Genomic DNA, 14,400 nt, shown 5'->3' on the forward strand with positions numbered 1-14,400 from the left:
CCTGCCCTGTTCCCCTGAAAAGAAAGAAAACTGTAAGACTTAGCACAAGTTCTTTATTTTTTTATTAAAGTTCCCTATACATACCAAAAAACATTCTGGAAACAAAAGTCTTAACAAGTATGGGAAAAAAGTGTTAAAAAATAAAAAAGGACTGGGGAGCTGTTTTCTTCTGTTTTATTTCAATCAGTCTCCTTTAACCAAAACTCCATCGGGGGTGTCCCCTACCGATTCTGTTATGATCTATTGAATCATGTCACACACATCTTTTCACCTTTGTGTGCTCTGTGAGATGAACCGATGAATTCACACTTCTCTGCATAACATGCTTTAAGGAATGCAAAAGAAAGATGCTGTATGCAAACTAGTGGTTATTATTGTTGTGTTATTTTCAGTCTTTCCTCTGTATTGCAAAAGTCACTAACAAGAAACAGCTGCACTGTCAATGCATCTTCTATCACTCCTGCACAATTTATAAAGGACGAGCAGTACAGGCTACTGCAGTGGAGGTGAATCCAAGTTTGATGCTGTGCTTATGTTGCCCACCTGTTATTAGCACTAGTCTCCCCCAGTTCAGAGCTTCTGCTCTGCTAAGGAAGCTGAAGGTGAAAAACTTCTATTTTGGATTCTCACATCCAAGATCACTAAGTGCAATTTTGATAAGCTCTTTTTGGTGCCAGTACTGCTGTACGCCTATTCTAATAAATCCTTTTTATTTCCACACCTCTCCCTCCATATCAGTAACAATCTTAAATACTTAAAAAAGTTTGTTCTTTCTGTTTCATTAAATAAACTCTGCTTAGCAAACTTAGCTATATGTCCAGAATCCCCCTTACACGCCAAGAGCCCAAAGAAAGCCTGCCAAAGCACGTCTCCCTCCTCGCTCTTCTTCTAGTCTGCTCCCACAGGCTGCAGCAGGCTCACACCTCGAGCTGATCGCTCTGGCGCCCAGAGGTGCCTGCTGTGGGTGTAGGTGCGCAGCCCTACAGAGAGTTTCCCGAGGGCCAGAGAAGCTCCAGCACTCACTAGGGTTTGTCTTTCCTCCCTGTCTCCTGTAACAAGCATTTCAGTTAGATGGGAGAGAGGATAAGCATGGTGCAAATACAACATTTAGCAAAGTTGCAATTGCTGTGCTTCGTTGGCCTGCTGTGAGGTTTGGTATGAGATGCGAGGATCACACACACATGTGAATACTAGTACCTTGAATGCACTTAAACATATGTTTAAATGCTTTGCTGAATGAGTGCCATCTGGAAGGTAAAGGGGACAGTCTAGCACAGAGAACTTTGTGTTCAGGTTTGACTGAATCTAAATATGACTGAAGGCTGTGGGATGAACGGGTTCACTATCCCAGCCCCAGCTGTAGTTAACACCAGTGACATACCCTTGAATTTGCGAGGTGTAGCTTATAGCAGAATTCCTCCCCAGGGCAAAGCTTACCAGCAAAACATGAGAATGGATTTAATTCCGTAACTGGCAAGTGTTTGTAGGAGTGACTGATGTATGTTCTCTGTGCGTATGTAGGAGTACAGATGTCTGGATCCTGTGTGACAGGATATTTCAAAACCAGCTGTAGTAATATAAGCAATAATATGTGGCCACTGAAAACAAAAAATGAAGAGGCTGCAAGTGAGTGAATAAACTACAGGACAGATGTCATCCAACAGATTATTTGAACAAAGCTGGAAGATTGAAAGATGGACGATTTAAGATGGAATTGTTGCATTTCCCCTAGCTGTGAGCCCACCCCTGACCGCACTTATAGGTACTGCTTCACCTGGGATGCTGTAGTAAAACTGTGTCTTTTGACCACAGGGACCACCTGAATTACATAATATTCTGTGAATTTTCTGTCCAGCAAAAGACCTCTTTCCTGGAGAACACAGAGCAGAGCAGGAAGTCACTCTTACATGCTGTCGTGAGACAAAGAGGTTGGCAACCATAAAAGAAATAGGACCAGGAGGTGGAAATACTTGAGGAAGCAGAACATTTGGGGTTAGCAGTGTGGAACTTGCCACTACCTTTAAAAGTCTGCAACAAGTGACATATATTGGAGTTTGAAAGAGGATGGAGAGTGGAGAATGTCTGGAGGGGGAGACAGCAGTGCAAGCAGAGAGGTAAAATGCCAGGCCAGATGGCACAAAAAGAGGCAAGCACATGGGAGACAGCTGGGCAGAAGGGTGACCTCCAGAGCACTCTCCTCCAAAACGATGAAATTTCGCCATTCCTCTGTTGTCAGCATGTGGTTATAAAACCAAAATTATAGCTTGCAAAATGCACTTCTGATCCTCACAGAGGGACAGTGGCAGGATGCTGCTGTCAGCCCTCCAGCTGCGTGGTGGCTATCGTGGCTCCAAGTTTTCCTGCCCGTTGGATCGCCTGTGGGCACACCACTGTAGAGACACACAGTGGAATGGGTGGTGGGAGGGAGGACAGCTTCCTCGGTGTTTATTAGAAAACAAAACAGATAGGAGATCATACAAAAAGATATGTGAAGAGGTTGCCAGTGAAGCATGCAAAACCAGAGCAATGCTTAAAATAATGGGTGCCTTCACAGTAATAATTCAGGCTTCCCTTCCATTCCTCGCCTGCTTCCTTCCTTGTTTGTAAGACACCCAAGGTCTACATTCACACTGTTTTTACATGTTGCTTTGTCACTTTTGAGTATTTGGTGTTGTTGTTCCAGTGTTTTAATGTGTAATACATGTAAGAAGTGCATGTATACTTTTTCCCTTCCCTTCCACACATGCTCTTAAAGACCCATCTCTGCAGCAGCCTTTTGAAGCATGCCTTCTTACAATAACATTCACAAACTGCTGTGCTGCTTTTACTCATTGTATTGTTTCTCCACGGTTTACACCCTGCCTTCTCCTGCCATCCATACCCTTTCTTTCGGCCAAGCCAGTTTAGACTTGAAGTGGCCAGTGGCTAACTCTTCCATGGCTCCTGCTTGCTGTGCCGTGTGCCTTCCCTCCTTGCCGCACAGCCCACTGAAGGGCATGCTGTGGGACGGCTGTCTGCTGCCTCTGCTGCATTCATGCAGGTTTTGATTACTATGCATGCTACTGATGTCGAGCTCCTGTCGTGACCCAGCGCTCCATAGGAGGAGCAAACGAGCTGAGACGTCAGTGCAAAAAATTATAGCCATGCAAGCTATCCCTGTGCTCAGCTGCTTGGACAGTGCATACATGGCTTGTGTGACAGCAACAGCACACAGAAGCAGCAATGAAATGCAGTTAGCAATACAGCTGGGAGACAGGCAGCAAGGCAGGCACTGGTCCAGTGACTAAAATGATCCTACCGTGAGCCAGTCTGCAGTGCCTCTAAAAGTGGCTGACTACTACACAGGAGCTCGGCTTTCTCTGCAATTACACTGTGGTGTTACTGAGTTCCCCTTGGTGACTGCAGTGTGTGTTCTGTTTTTTTTCTTCTTCTTCTTTTTTTTCCTGTCTCCTTCTCTCTCCTCCTGTGTCCTTTTCTCCAGGATGGCGGAAGCAGAATTGCACAAGGAAAGGCTCCAAGCCATAGCAGTAAGTCAGTTTCATTTTACTTGCTCTTTTGTCTGTAGCTGGGAGAGCTGTGAGTTACTGAAGCAAGGGGAGATTCCAGCACAGTGGCTGGAAAGCATTTAGAAAGCATGGCTTTTGAGAAGTTCTGCATGGAGTTTTCCTTTTGGGAAATGACTGGTTAAAGTCTGTTTTGTAGGATTTGGCTGAGAATGAGAGTTCTGATGAAGTGCATTGAGCTGACACATGCAGAAAAAAAATGTGAATGCACAGTGGTGCGCTTAAAAGACTGATGATAGAGAAGAAAAAGAGAAATAAATGGGGAGGAGGGGAGATTGCAGGAGAAAATCAGTACTCCGCTAAAAAGGATATTTTCACACTGTGGGAGTTTTAGCTAAGCTGATTAAGAAGTTAAACCAAAATGATCTGCTTCAGGGTGGCTTTTACTGCAGAAAAGAATTCCAATATTATTACTTGCTAACACAATCAAATAAAAAGTGTGCATTATTGAAACCATCTGATTATTTGATCTAATAATATTAAACTGTCACCTGAGCTCCATAGCTGAGCATATGCTTTGAGACAAATCCTCTGCTGAATTGCATCCTGCCAAGGGGTAAAGTTTAGGCAGAATTTTGCCCCATTTTAGCTAAAACTTTTTTTTCACATTTAGTACTGAAATCTATTTTGGAGTGAGGTATAGGCTCAGCTGGTGCAGACCTCAGTGGAGTGTGGGCAATGATACCTAGTGAGGATTGGGCCTCAGTGTTTAAAAACCATAATCATCATGGCATGTAGAAATTGCCAGCTCATCTAGTAAGGCAAACACATCATGTCAAAAGCCCTGTGTTTCTGTGACCGCTGTTCATCTGCTAACCCCACATAGCCTGCCCTTGTTCCAAGTGACATCCAGCTCTTTTTCTCTTCCATGGCTGATATGTTAATGCAGCTGTGTCAGAGTCGAGTGGTACGGTACGTGCCGATGACCGTACATCTCAGATCTGAAGTGAAGAGATAGAAAATGACAGAACCTGCTGGGGTTTTAAGATTCTCTTCCCCAGTTTCACCAATGAGCAACAGATGTTATGTTTTACTATAGGTGACACAGATTATAGATCTCCTTTGTAGTTAGAGGAGTGGCTGCTGCTGTACCAAGTTGTTTTTCTTAAGTCTGTTATTCTGCTAATAGGTCCATGGACATTTAAAATAACCAGATGTAAACTAAATATTTTTTTCTCCCTAAAATATTTCCTATATAGGATCAAATGATATCATTGGTTATGGGAGGAAAATATTATAACTGTCTAATTTTCGAACAGTGGAAAATAGCTGCTTTTTTAGAAAAAAACTGTTTGAAAGTTTTCTACTGGTATAGGCATTACTAATTCCCAGCATTAAAACATTAGTAATGTTCCTCTACAGCTAATTCTCACAACTTGTCTCTGATTTGGAAGTGCTGTGTCAACAAATATGGAAGAATTACACTGCAGAAGTGCTAAATGTATTACACTTACATAGGAGTCTGAAAAAAATTTTTCTTCAAATTAAAAAAAAACGGTTTATATGGTTTATATTACTTCTTCTTCCCTTGTCTGCTATATAACTAACAGAAAACCAAATGGCATCCATTTCCACTCCACATGATGTGCTTCAGCTGTGTACCAAAGTAACTCAGATTCCATGTTTCTCGGTGCTTTGCAGTTCACATCAATGAGGCCATAATAGATATAAAATTATTATCTGCTATACAGTAGCCTTTTACACTAAGTTTATGCTGATTTTGAGGAATCTGGACCTTCAATATATATTCCTTTATGGGTTCTACTTCTGTAAAGCCTGCTAGGCTGACTATAAATAAAATATAGTATATTAATATATACAGATGTCAAAGGATTTAACAGCAGTGCCAGAAATAGCCTTGTTTTAAGATTGAATCTGAGTCCACAAACTGATTTGTTTGCTTATATGTTCTGCAGAGCAACAAGTTGTCCATACACGTTTCTGAGGTAACTTTTCTCATTTGGAGTGCTGCAGAAGTTTATCAGGTGCAGAAAAGTGTGTTTCTAATGGAAGCTTTGCTCCATCAGGATGAATCACATGACATGAGTTAGATGATGTTTCTCCTTTACCGCAGTTAGCTAAAATAAAGTCAGTCCTCAGAAGTTACACAGTTTCTTAGTCAGGAGAAAGGTGACATTTTGGTTTAGCTTGGTGTTCCCTGTAGAAAATCAGTGCAAAAAGCTTTGACCAAGCTGTAGTATCTTAGTCAGAGAAGCAGAAGCTTACTACGGCTATGATCAAGCTGACTGAATGCTAAGCATGTAGAAAAAAGTCCTATCCACGGTCATTGACACTTCTACACCCAGTTGCTTGTACATTTGTACTTGCTTTTGTAATCACCATGGCAAATGATTTGGTCAGGAAGAGAAGCAGAGTAAATTTTAAGTGTGCATCACAGAATATTTAAGGAAAATAAAATCCAAACATGGAAATATGAATATTTGCTCCAGAACACTGACATCTTTCTGAGAGTTCAATTTTTTACTTTCTTATTCTGGCTAATCACAGTTTGAAGTTTACGCCTGTCCAGCACAGAGGGAAGTGTAATGAGAAGAGGAAAAAAGAGGTCTAACTGTTAGGACATTAATCTAAAACATGGTGAACGTGAGTTAGTCACTTGTTTTGCCAGTAGCAAGTACTTCGCCTCTCTGTGCATTCATCTTCCATCTGTAAGCTGTGAATAACAGACTTTGCCCTTGTCTTAGAGAGCTGTTGGTGATGCATGAAAGACTGTGGAGCACTTGGATGCTATTGTTTTACCAGGGTAAGACACAGCCAAATAAGCCATTAAAAATAGAATGTACAATTCTGATAAAATACAGGCTTCAACTGTATATGTTTTTAATACTATGATAAGTGCTTAAGCTGTGATTTTTAGATCTTTCTGTTTCAGAAGTTTTTAAAATTCCCTATAGCAAGTTCAGGATGCTACAGCAGTCTGTTTTGAGAAACAGAGAGGTGTGAGAAAATTAGTAGTAAGTGGAACTCAATTCTCTATGTTTAGGAGGAAAAATACCAAGTTTGTGGCATGGGGAACTCATATGGCAGCCAGGAGTGAATGTTTTTTTGAAGCTTTGCTTTAGTAGAGGTCACATTGGATCTCCCAACTTGAGTACTGCGTGTGCCACAAACAGACACTGATAAATCTTTCCGCAATCCTGCACTGTTCCTAAGACCTATGTTTGAGCCTTACCTTAAATAACCACACCACCAGTCTGCTCTTCTGCCATGGATGGAGCAGAGCAGCGCCCACTGTGAGTGCAAGGCAGTTATGCTTTGCAAGAGGCCAGCAGGAGGTTAAAACGAGAAGTAGAAAGGATGGGCTTTAGCTGGTAGCAGCCTTCTCTTCTAAACCTGTTGCTATAGCAGGCTTCAGAGTGTGTGTCTGCCCTTTTCTTGAAGAGAGGCAATGGGTAAAATTGTGGGTGAAAAAAAGGAAACATTTTTGTGGCTTTAAAAAATATGCCTGCTCTAAGTTGCTCAGAAGTTTGGAATGCTAACAGTCCCAGAGGAAGCAGATTTAGTGGCCAGAGAACAGGTGAGCTGAGCAATTTATCACACTTTGGATAAATAAACTTCATGGCTCTGCAATTTATTAAATGGCTCCATTCTCTTTGACTATAGACATCACCATCAGATAGCAGTATAAATATAGACAAGCATTTATGAAATGTAAATTTTTTCTGTAACCTAACTAGCAGCTATAAATCTGGGAAGTGGGGACACTGAATATGTATCAGTGTATCTGAGGTACAAATATGCATATGATACAGTGAATATGTATCATATGCATATAAAGTGAATTAAAGGCGATCAGTGGCACACTTCACTTAGAAACCTTCCAGTAGGGCAACAACTAGAACAGGAACTGGATAAGATGTTCAGGTTAAGGAGATACTGGCCTACAAATGCAAGTGGGAATCTTCTAAAATGTGGTGTGTTCTTAACAATTAAAAACAACAGTTAAGTTGGTTAGCATTTACCCATACCCAGCTCTGAGATCTATTAGTGCATTAATTAAAGTATTAGAGAAGGATAATTATTGACATTCAATTAGCCATGTGGAAGATAGCTGTCAAACAAAAAAGTTCTTGCTTTTTCTATGAGAATACAAGTTTATTTGTTAAGCTCAGTTGTGTAGATCTAACATTACTTGAAAGTCATCAGATGCTTGACTGAGTATTGCAGAACATTCTGGTTTAAAAATAGCACTCTCCACTATCAGTGGGGTATACCTTAGATGGATTAAGGACTGGCTGACTGACAGATCTCAAAAAGTTGTTTTTAGTGAGGAAGATTGCTGAACAGAGCCTTGTTCCTCAGGAGCAAAGGCTGTGGAGTGCTCAAAGGAACCAGTTTTGCAAGGCTTGATGGTGTTCAATATCTTTATTCATATTTTGATATAAATGCAAAGTCAAAACTGATACAGTATGCAGACAAAATAAAGACTAGTGGAGCCATAAATGATGATGACAAAAAGAATTTATATACAGCAAGTTGGATTACTTGGTAAATGCAGTCAACTTAAATACAGCAGGCATTAAAATAGGCGAATGCAGAATTCTGCATCCAAATATGGCCAGCACTGAGGAACAGGGAACTGCATTTTGGGGAGTACTGCTTTTAACAAGGAACCAGAGGTCAGTATGGGAGTTAATACAACATGAACAAGCATCTTTGTTCTGCAATGGAGATTAGTCTCACACTATTTAAACTAATGCTGGGAAATGGTTTGGAGTTCTCCCAGAAGGATATGAAAAAATAGAGAAGTATATATGTATGTAAATATAAAAGTGCACCTATTTTGCAACATCTCTTTGAGAATAGTAATTAACAATTATCTTTTTGAAAGATATCATAAATATAGTTGCAGTATTGCTATCATTGGTAATGTAAGCAAAGTTAAAATTTTCTTCCTGCTTTCTATTCTGCGAGATACTGCATTTCCAGGCTGCACATTCAGAAAATGCCGTGAGCATCACATGGTGTCTGTAAATTTCTGTTCACCTATTAACAGAAAACTGAATGTTTCTCTTTCTCTTCATTCACCTATTTTCTTTCATTCCACAAAATTACAACTTGCAACTAGTAGATCTTGTGCCTGAGATCATTTTACTGTCTTGCTTCTCCAACAGTTCCTGTGAATCATTCTAGAGAATATTATTCATGACCATTAGAATTCCTGGTGCTACAGATCACATGGAAAAAAATGGCAAATTCATTTAATCATTAATCATTAATAAACTAGCTTTCTGTGCCTTCATTCAGGAAGTAATTTTTTTTTTTTTTTTTTTTTTTGGCTTAAAGTTAAGCGTGATCAAGTCTGTTTGAATTCCTGTTTTCAGACCTGAAGCTGGCAGAAAGAAGGGCAACAAGATATGGAAAAACTAAGCAAGCTAGGATTCTTTTGCGGGGAAAACAGTTTCATGAGAGGTTTGTGAAGAAGTCTATAAGGTCATGGGTGTTACAGAGAGAGCGGATCAGGAGAGACTGCTCACGGTTTCAGCACAAGAATTAGTGGGTGTCTAAGGAAGGTAGCCGTCACGGACAAAAGAAAGCCACAGAGGTAGCTCTTGCCACAGTAATTGTTATGCTGTAAAGCACATCTCCACAGGAAGTGGTGGATGCTCAGAGTACACCTGGGCTTGAGGAGAACTGTGGCAGTTCATGGAAGAGAAATCCACTGAGGATTACTCATAAGATACAGATAACTTCCAGGCTGCAAACTACTGGAGGCTCAGAGAGTACTGGAGAGAAGTATCATGTAAATCTGTCCTAAGGTCTTCCCCAGGCATCCGGTTTTGGTACTGCAAGAGACTGGACAGTGCGCTGTATGGATCCGTGGTCTGACCCGGTTTGCTCGTGCTACATACTTGCACAAACACATTCCTGGAGGAGACCACATCTTTTAAGTGCTTTCCTGAGTTAGGGCACTAAAGAACACTCCCTCCCACAAAGCATCATGAAGCTCATTTGAGTACTGTGGCTATACGGTTTTAACCATTTTTTCCAGTCCTGTTTTTCTCTCATTGTCATATTTGCAATTGTAGTTACTGCTCTGATTAATAACAGCCATTCTTCTGCAATCTCATTTTTCTTCATTCCTAACATAATTCCTAACAGGTTTCAGAAATATAAAAATGCCTGACATATCTGTAGCTGTTCTCTTTTGACGAATGCAAATGAATTTTAAATTCTGATCTGAAAACACTTAAGAGAGACTTTAACAGCTCTCTAGCCTACTCTATGGTGAGGAACACCTGGTGGACAAAGGACAATGTCAGAAGTGTCCTGATGCAAATATTTCCACAAAAGTATTTAGAAGGGGTAAACTAGACATTATCACAAACTATATCTTAATGAGATTATATTGTGAGCACAATATGAACCTGTGAGGTTCCTATGAACCTCGCTGGAAGTCAGCTGTGGGAGAGGAAGTGTGATGTTTTCTTTTGCTTTAAACGGTGAGCAGAGGTGTCCTTAAGCAGAAGTCTCCAGCCCTACCCTGGAATGCAGCAAATAACATAGGTCAGTTTCACAGGAGAGCTTCCATAGAGAAATCCGCAGGAGCACACTTGCATCTCTTCTTGACTTCTGGATCATATAAAACCTTGGTAATTCCTGCATAGTATAGGAAAAGTTATAGCCTTTGCCCATTTTTAGCCAAAGCCAAATGAAAATTTCTGTGATGTTTTGAAGGTTAAGATTAACATTTTGGGGTTTATCTGCATTGTTCCTTTAGGAATGTTTACCTAACAGCAATAGAAATGGAAATATGAAAAAATATTGCTGTCAAGGTATCAGTGAAAACTCAAGGTATCAGTGAAAACTAGGAACAAATAGATACTAGAAACCAACTTGCTCTTTAGAAATTTCTAGACAGTCTCCAGACTTACCCAAACTCAACTGTTTAAATTTAGAATTGTTTCCACAGCACATTCCTAGCTCTTAACACATCACCAACATCTCTTGAGCACAAACAAGGAGCTGAGACACTGGCTTTCATTTCATGCTTTTTAAAAACTGTTTTGCAAAAGAGATTGAAAATGAGTGAGAAGATTTTGTGAGGTTTTTTTTTTTTTTTTTTGGTAAATCTCTGGTAAAGTAAAATAATTGTGAAAGATTTAATTTTTTGGAAACTACTGGACGGCTGTAGCCTGGAGTGATTCTTTAGTGACAGTTGCTGCATGCCAGGATAACAGCAGAGCAGATGTTCATGTGAAGTCACAGGTGAGACCTCAGCATTTATATGCTGTACCAAAAATAATGGCTGGCTCGTTAGCTGTGATGGTGCTGGGATGGGGATGGAACAGTGATATTCAGTCTCTCCTGAGTGCTCTTGCTCTTCCAGGAATGACTGCTTGTATCAAACTTTTCACAAGCTTTGCAAAAACAGTTTTATTCTCATACAGAATGAACTATCTTTCAAGAATTGAACCCTTGCAAAGTAAAGGTATTAGCAAGATGGTTGGTCTGCAGCATTAATTCAGGAAAGCAACAAACTGTGCACTTGTAGTAAATTATGGGCACTCACAGTAGTAATATCTAGTTCTGAGTCCCTCTTTGTGAGTAGACCCCATGGCACTATCACAGAGTCTACTATATTTGTTTACAAATGGGGAAGTAAAACACAGGGAAGGGAACTGTTTGCCTGTTTCACCAGCAGAGCTGACAGAGCCATGAATTCAGTCTATCACTTCCTTATCAAGGTAGGATGACATTGGACATGATCGTACTTTTTATCAACTTTCTAGTGGCATGTGCATCTGCTCAGAATTGATGTACTCTGAAGAGCTGCTCAGACAAAGATACTTCCCAGGAACAGGACCTGGGGGTACTGGGATGCTATGCCTCTTGCTGGCCCTTTTTTTCCTTGGGTGGAGCAGCCTTTTCTGTGGAGAATTCTGAGTTGGAAAAGTCACGGTGCTTCGAAGAGTTAACATCACCTGAACAAGCTAAGTGGCAGTGAAATGGGTATGGCTTTTGGCAACTGCACACCAGACTTATGTAGTTCTTGACACACAGATGCTTTTTGTTACTAGGCTGACTTACAGCAAGGTTAGGTGCTGGAGGCGAGTAAAGCATTCTTCCTCTTTGCCAGTAAAAACAAGCCCTCTCTGTGCAAAAAAGCAAACAACCAATGTGGTTCGAGGAGCTCATTTTGGAGGGAGATGTAACTACTCTCATCTTAGTGGCTGCCCTTTCCAGCCAGTGCAAAGCTCAGGTTGCTGGATTCAACTGGTGGTCTGATTATTGTAATTTGCATTGTCCTGTGGAGTGCCAGCTTCATTTATCACGGTCCACAGACAACATCTAGCAAGGTGGGTCTCAGTCAGTTTGGAATGCCTAAGAATAGTAGCAGTTGGCAACTGCCTGAAGATTTGGGACAGTAGAGGTGGGTTAGGAGCTAGGAGTGCACAGATTAAAAAAAAAGAGAGAGAGAGAGAGAACAGAAAGAAGAAACCCCTCAGTTTAGCGGCAGAGGGCTAAACACAAGATGCTTTCCAGCCTTTTGGGGACACCATCAGTCATCACCTGTGCTTCAGCCATGTTCTTTTTCCACAGAATGTTAAAAACAGCATGTGAAAGGAGGTAACCTAGGTAGGCGGTGGCTAAGGAGTTCCCATTAAGAGGTCTAAAATTGCAGAAAGAGATTAAAATCCAGACTGCCATGTAACGTATTGCTAGAGGAGGAAGAGTTTAGCAGTGTGCTGCAGAAAGTCACGCAGCTGCAGTCTCTTTATGGCAGCAGCAGGCCTGCGTACAGAGCAGAGAATACTTGAGAGGGGATAGTGGTGCTAAATACAAGCACCTAGCTATTAACTAGCTGAATACCACAAGCTGCAGTGTCAGCCTTCTGTGATTGACTTGTCTTTTCCAGTATGCTTCCAAGAGGGAGATGTATTGGAGTGTACACACGCGCGCACACACACACACACACGTTAGCTTCTCTTGGAACATGTCTGTGTTGCACCATGTGCTGTCTCTGAGTGTCAATTTGTTGGGAAAACTCCCATCGACATCCAAGGGTTTCCAAAGGATCCCTAGTCATCCAGCTGTTTCCCATTTGAGGCATAAGGCAAGCATTTGCCACCAAAGGTGTCAGTAAACTTATGATAACTCCAGCGTAGGGGATCAGGTTCTCTAATGCACTGGCTTTCATACAAAATTACTGTGTTGGATGTGTCAGTAAGTTCTGGCAGCTTTGTGCAAACTGTATAGCATTTGGGAGTTAATCCCTTATCTAGTTTTAATTCCTATGTACATTGGCATAAACAGTAAGGCTAAGCTGTTAATCATGTATTTGTTCTTAATAAATGAGAGTATATGCAAAGACTTGCTGCACTTTAGAGGAGTAGGCTCCAGCAGAAGGCTGATTCATTTTCTGGCATATTAAACTGCATCTTTAAGACCTCTTCTTGTGGAAGGGAAAGTGCTGAATTAGGAACGTACATTAACTCATCCCAACATCGTAGCAAACTTAGTAAATTGTTCTGTTTAAGCAAGAGGTTCAAAGTAACTTCTACCCAGCCAGTTAAAAAGAAAAAAGGAAAAAAGCTTTTGTGGGTTTCTAAAACATAAGCAAAAGCAGTCTAAACATAGTCTCTACAAAGTGTGCCCCAATACTAGTGATAAACTGTGAAATACCATTTCTTTGCACTAGCCACAGAGGAATTATTCCAGAGTCAGTAGGTTTCCAGCCTAGAAAACTCTTAATATTAATGATGATTTTTCTGTGTAGTAATTCATAATAAAGGAGGTTAGGTTTCTTTTAAAGATTATTCCACTGCAGAAAAGAAGGGCATGGACAGCACTCCTGAACTGGAGAAAGCTTTCAGGAATTTCCTGTTAAAGTTCTGCCACAAATCTCCAGGGAATTTTGGATGAATTCCCGGCTGCATGTGGCAATTTCTCTCTGGAGCATGCTAAGCCATCCTTCCTTGCCTGAGAACACACAGCTCATGAAAGCATTTCTGTAAGCAAACAAGATTGATGTTCCAAGTCAAAGTATCTACAGCTCCAGTTTCTACTTGCAATTGGTCTGTGACATTCAGTAGCAAACATCCAGCCTTACTTAGACGTGTGAGAGAATGAAAGTGGTCTCTGATCTCCCTCTGTTACTTTGGAAGCACATTCCCCCTGGAAACTTCAAAAAATAATTTCATTTTACTTTGATGTGGATAACATTGACCATGTAACTGCAGGCAAGTTGTATGTGGCCGGTTGTAAGGTTGTAACGTCCAAGAAGATCAGGTTGGCTTGGGCACTTACTGTCACTATCCGTATTGACTGAAAATATGACAGAAGTGCTTCTGAAGCCTCTGAAGAGGGTGTTCCCACTCAGTGCTGAAGACAAAATTTGTATCAGACTGTCTGCTTCCCCAAGCTGCTGTGGCACAGATGACCTCACTGGTAGTGAAGTCACACCTGCATGGCTGGCTGCATGGTTTATCCTTTTGGCTATAAGTGGCACACTGAGCTGAAGGAACCTTAACTAAGAATAGGGTCAAACTGGTTTCTCATCAGGCTTTTTTGTGCTGGTCACACCCCTGTTTTCTGATTACCATGTTAATGAATTTAAAATTACTTGAAATAAAAATGGCATCAAGAAGTGATCAAGATAAGTTTGGCATTAGACATACAAGATTTCACAGTAGGGCTTGGACTTTGAGCTAGGTTATGGGCTGGCCTGGAAGAGGAAATACTGGGAAATAGGTCAATGGATCTTGAGCTTTGAAGCAACATGATGGAGCTTTCCAGATTCACGAGCTAGGTTTTGTTCACCATTAATCAACATGATTCTTATGAAGACAAAGAGAATTTGGTGAGAACTGAC

General features: G+C 40.9%; 1 protein-coding gene across 5 annotated transcripts in view; it reads left to right on the top strand.

The window, feature by feature from the left end:
* The first annotated feature begins 3,012 nt into the window (after positions 1 to 3,012).
* PALM2AKAP2 (PALM2 and AKAP2 fusion) overlaps positions 3,013 to 14,400 on the top strand; it is a 277,274-nt gene continuing 265,886 nt past the window's right edge. For 2 of the 5 annotated variants that reach the window (XM_026103095.2, XM_064501619.1), the window contains exon 1: positions 3,015 to 3,527. In XM_026103095.2, coding sequence (XP_025958880.2) covers positions 3,483 to 3,527 — 45 coding nt within the window. In that variant the 5' untranslated portion in view covers positions 3,015 to 3,482. Of the gene's footprint in view, positions 3,528 to 14,400 lie in introns of all 5 variants that reach the window. The other 3 variants (XM_064501617.1, XM_064501620.1, XM_064501621.1) reach the window with 3 other exon arrangements.

Source organism: Dromaius novaehollandiae, chromosome Z (assembly GCF_036370855.1).
Source record: "Dromaius novaehollandiae isolate bDroNov1 chromosome Z, bDroNov1.hap1, whole genome shotgun sequence".
NCBI lineage: Eukaryota > Metazoa > Chordata > Aves > Casuariiformes > Dromaiidae > Dromaius > Dromaius novaehollandiae.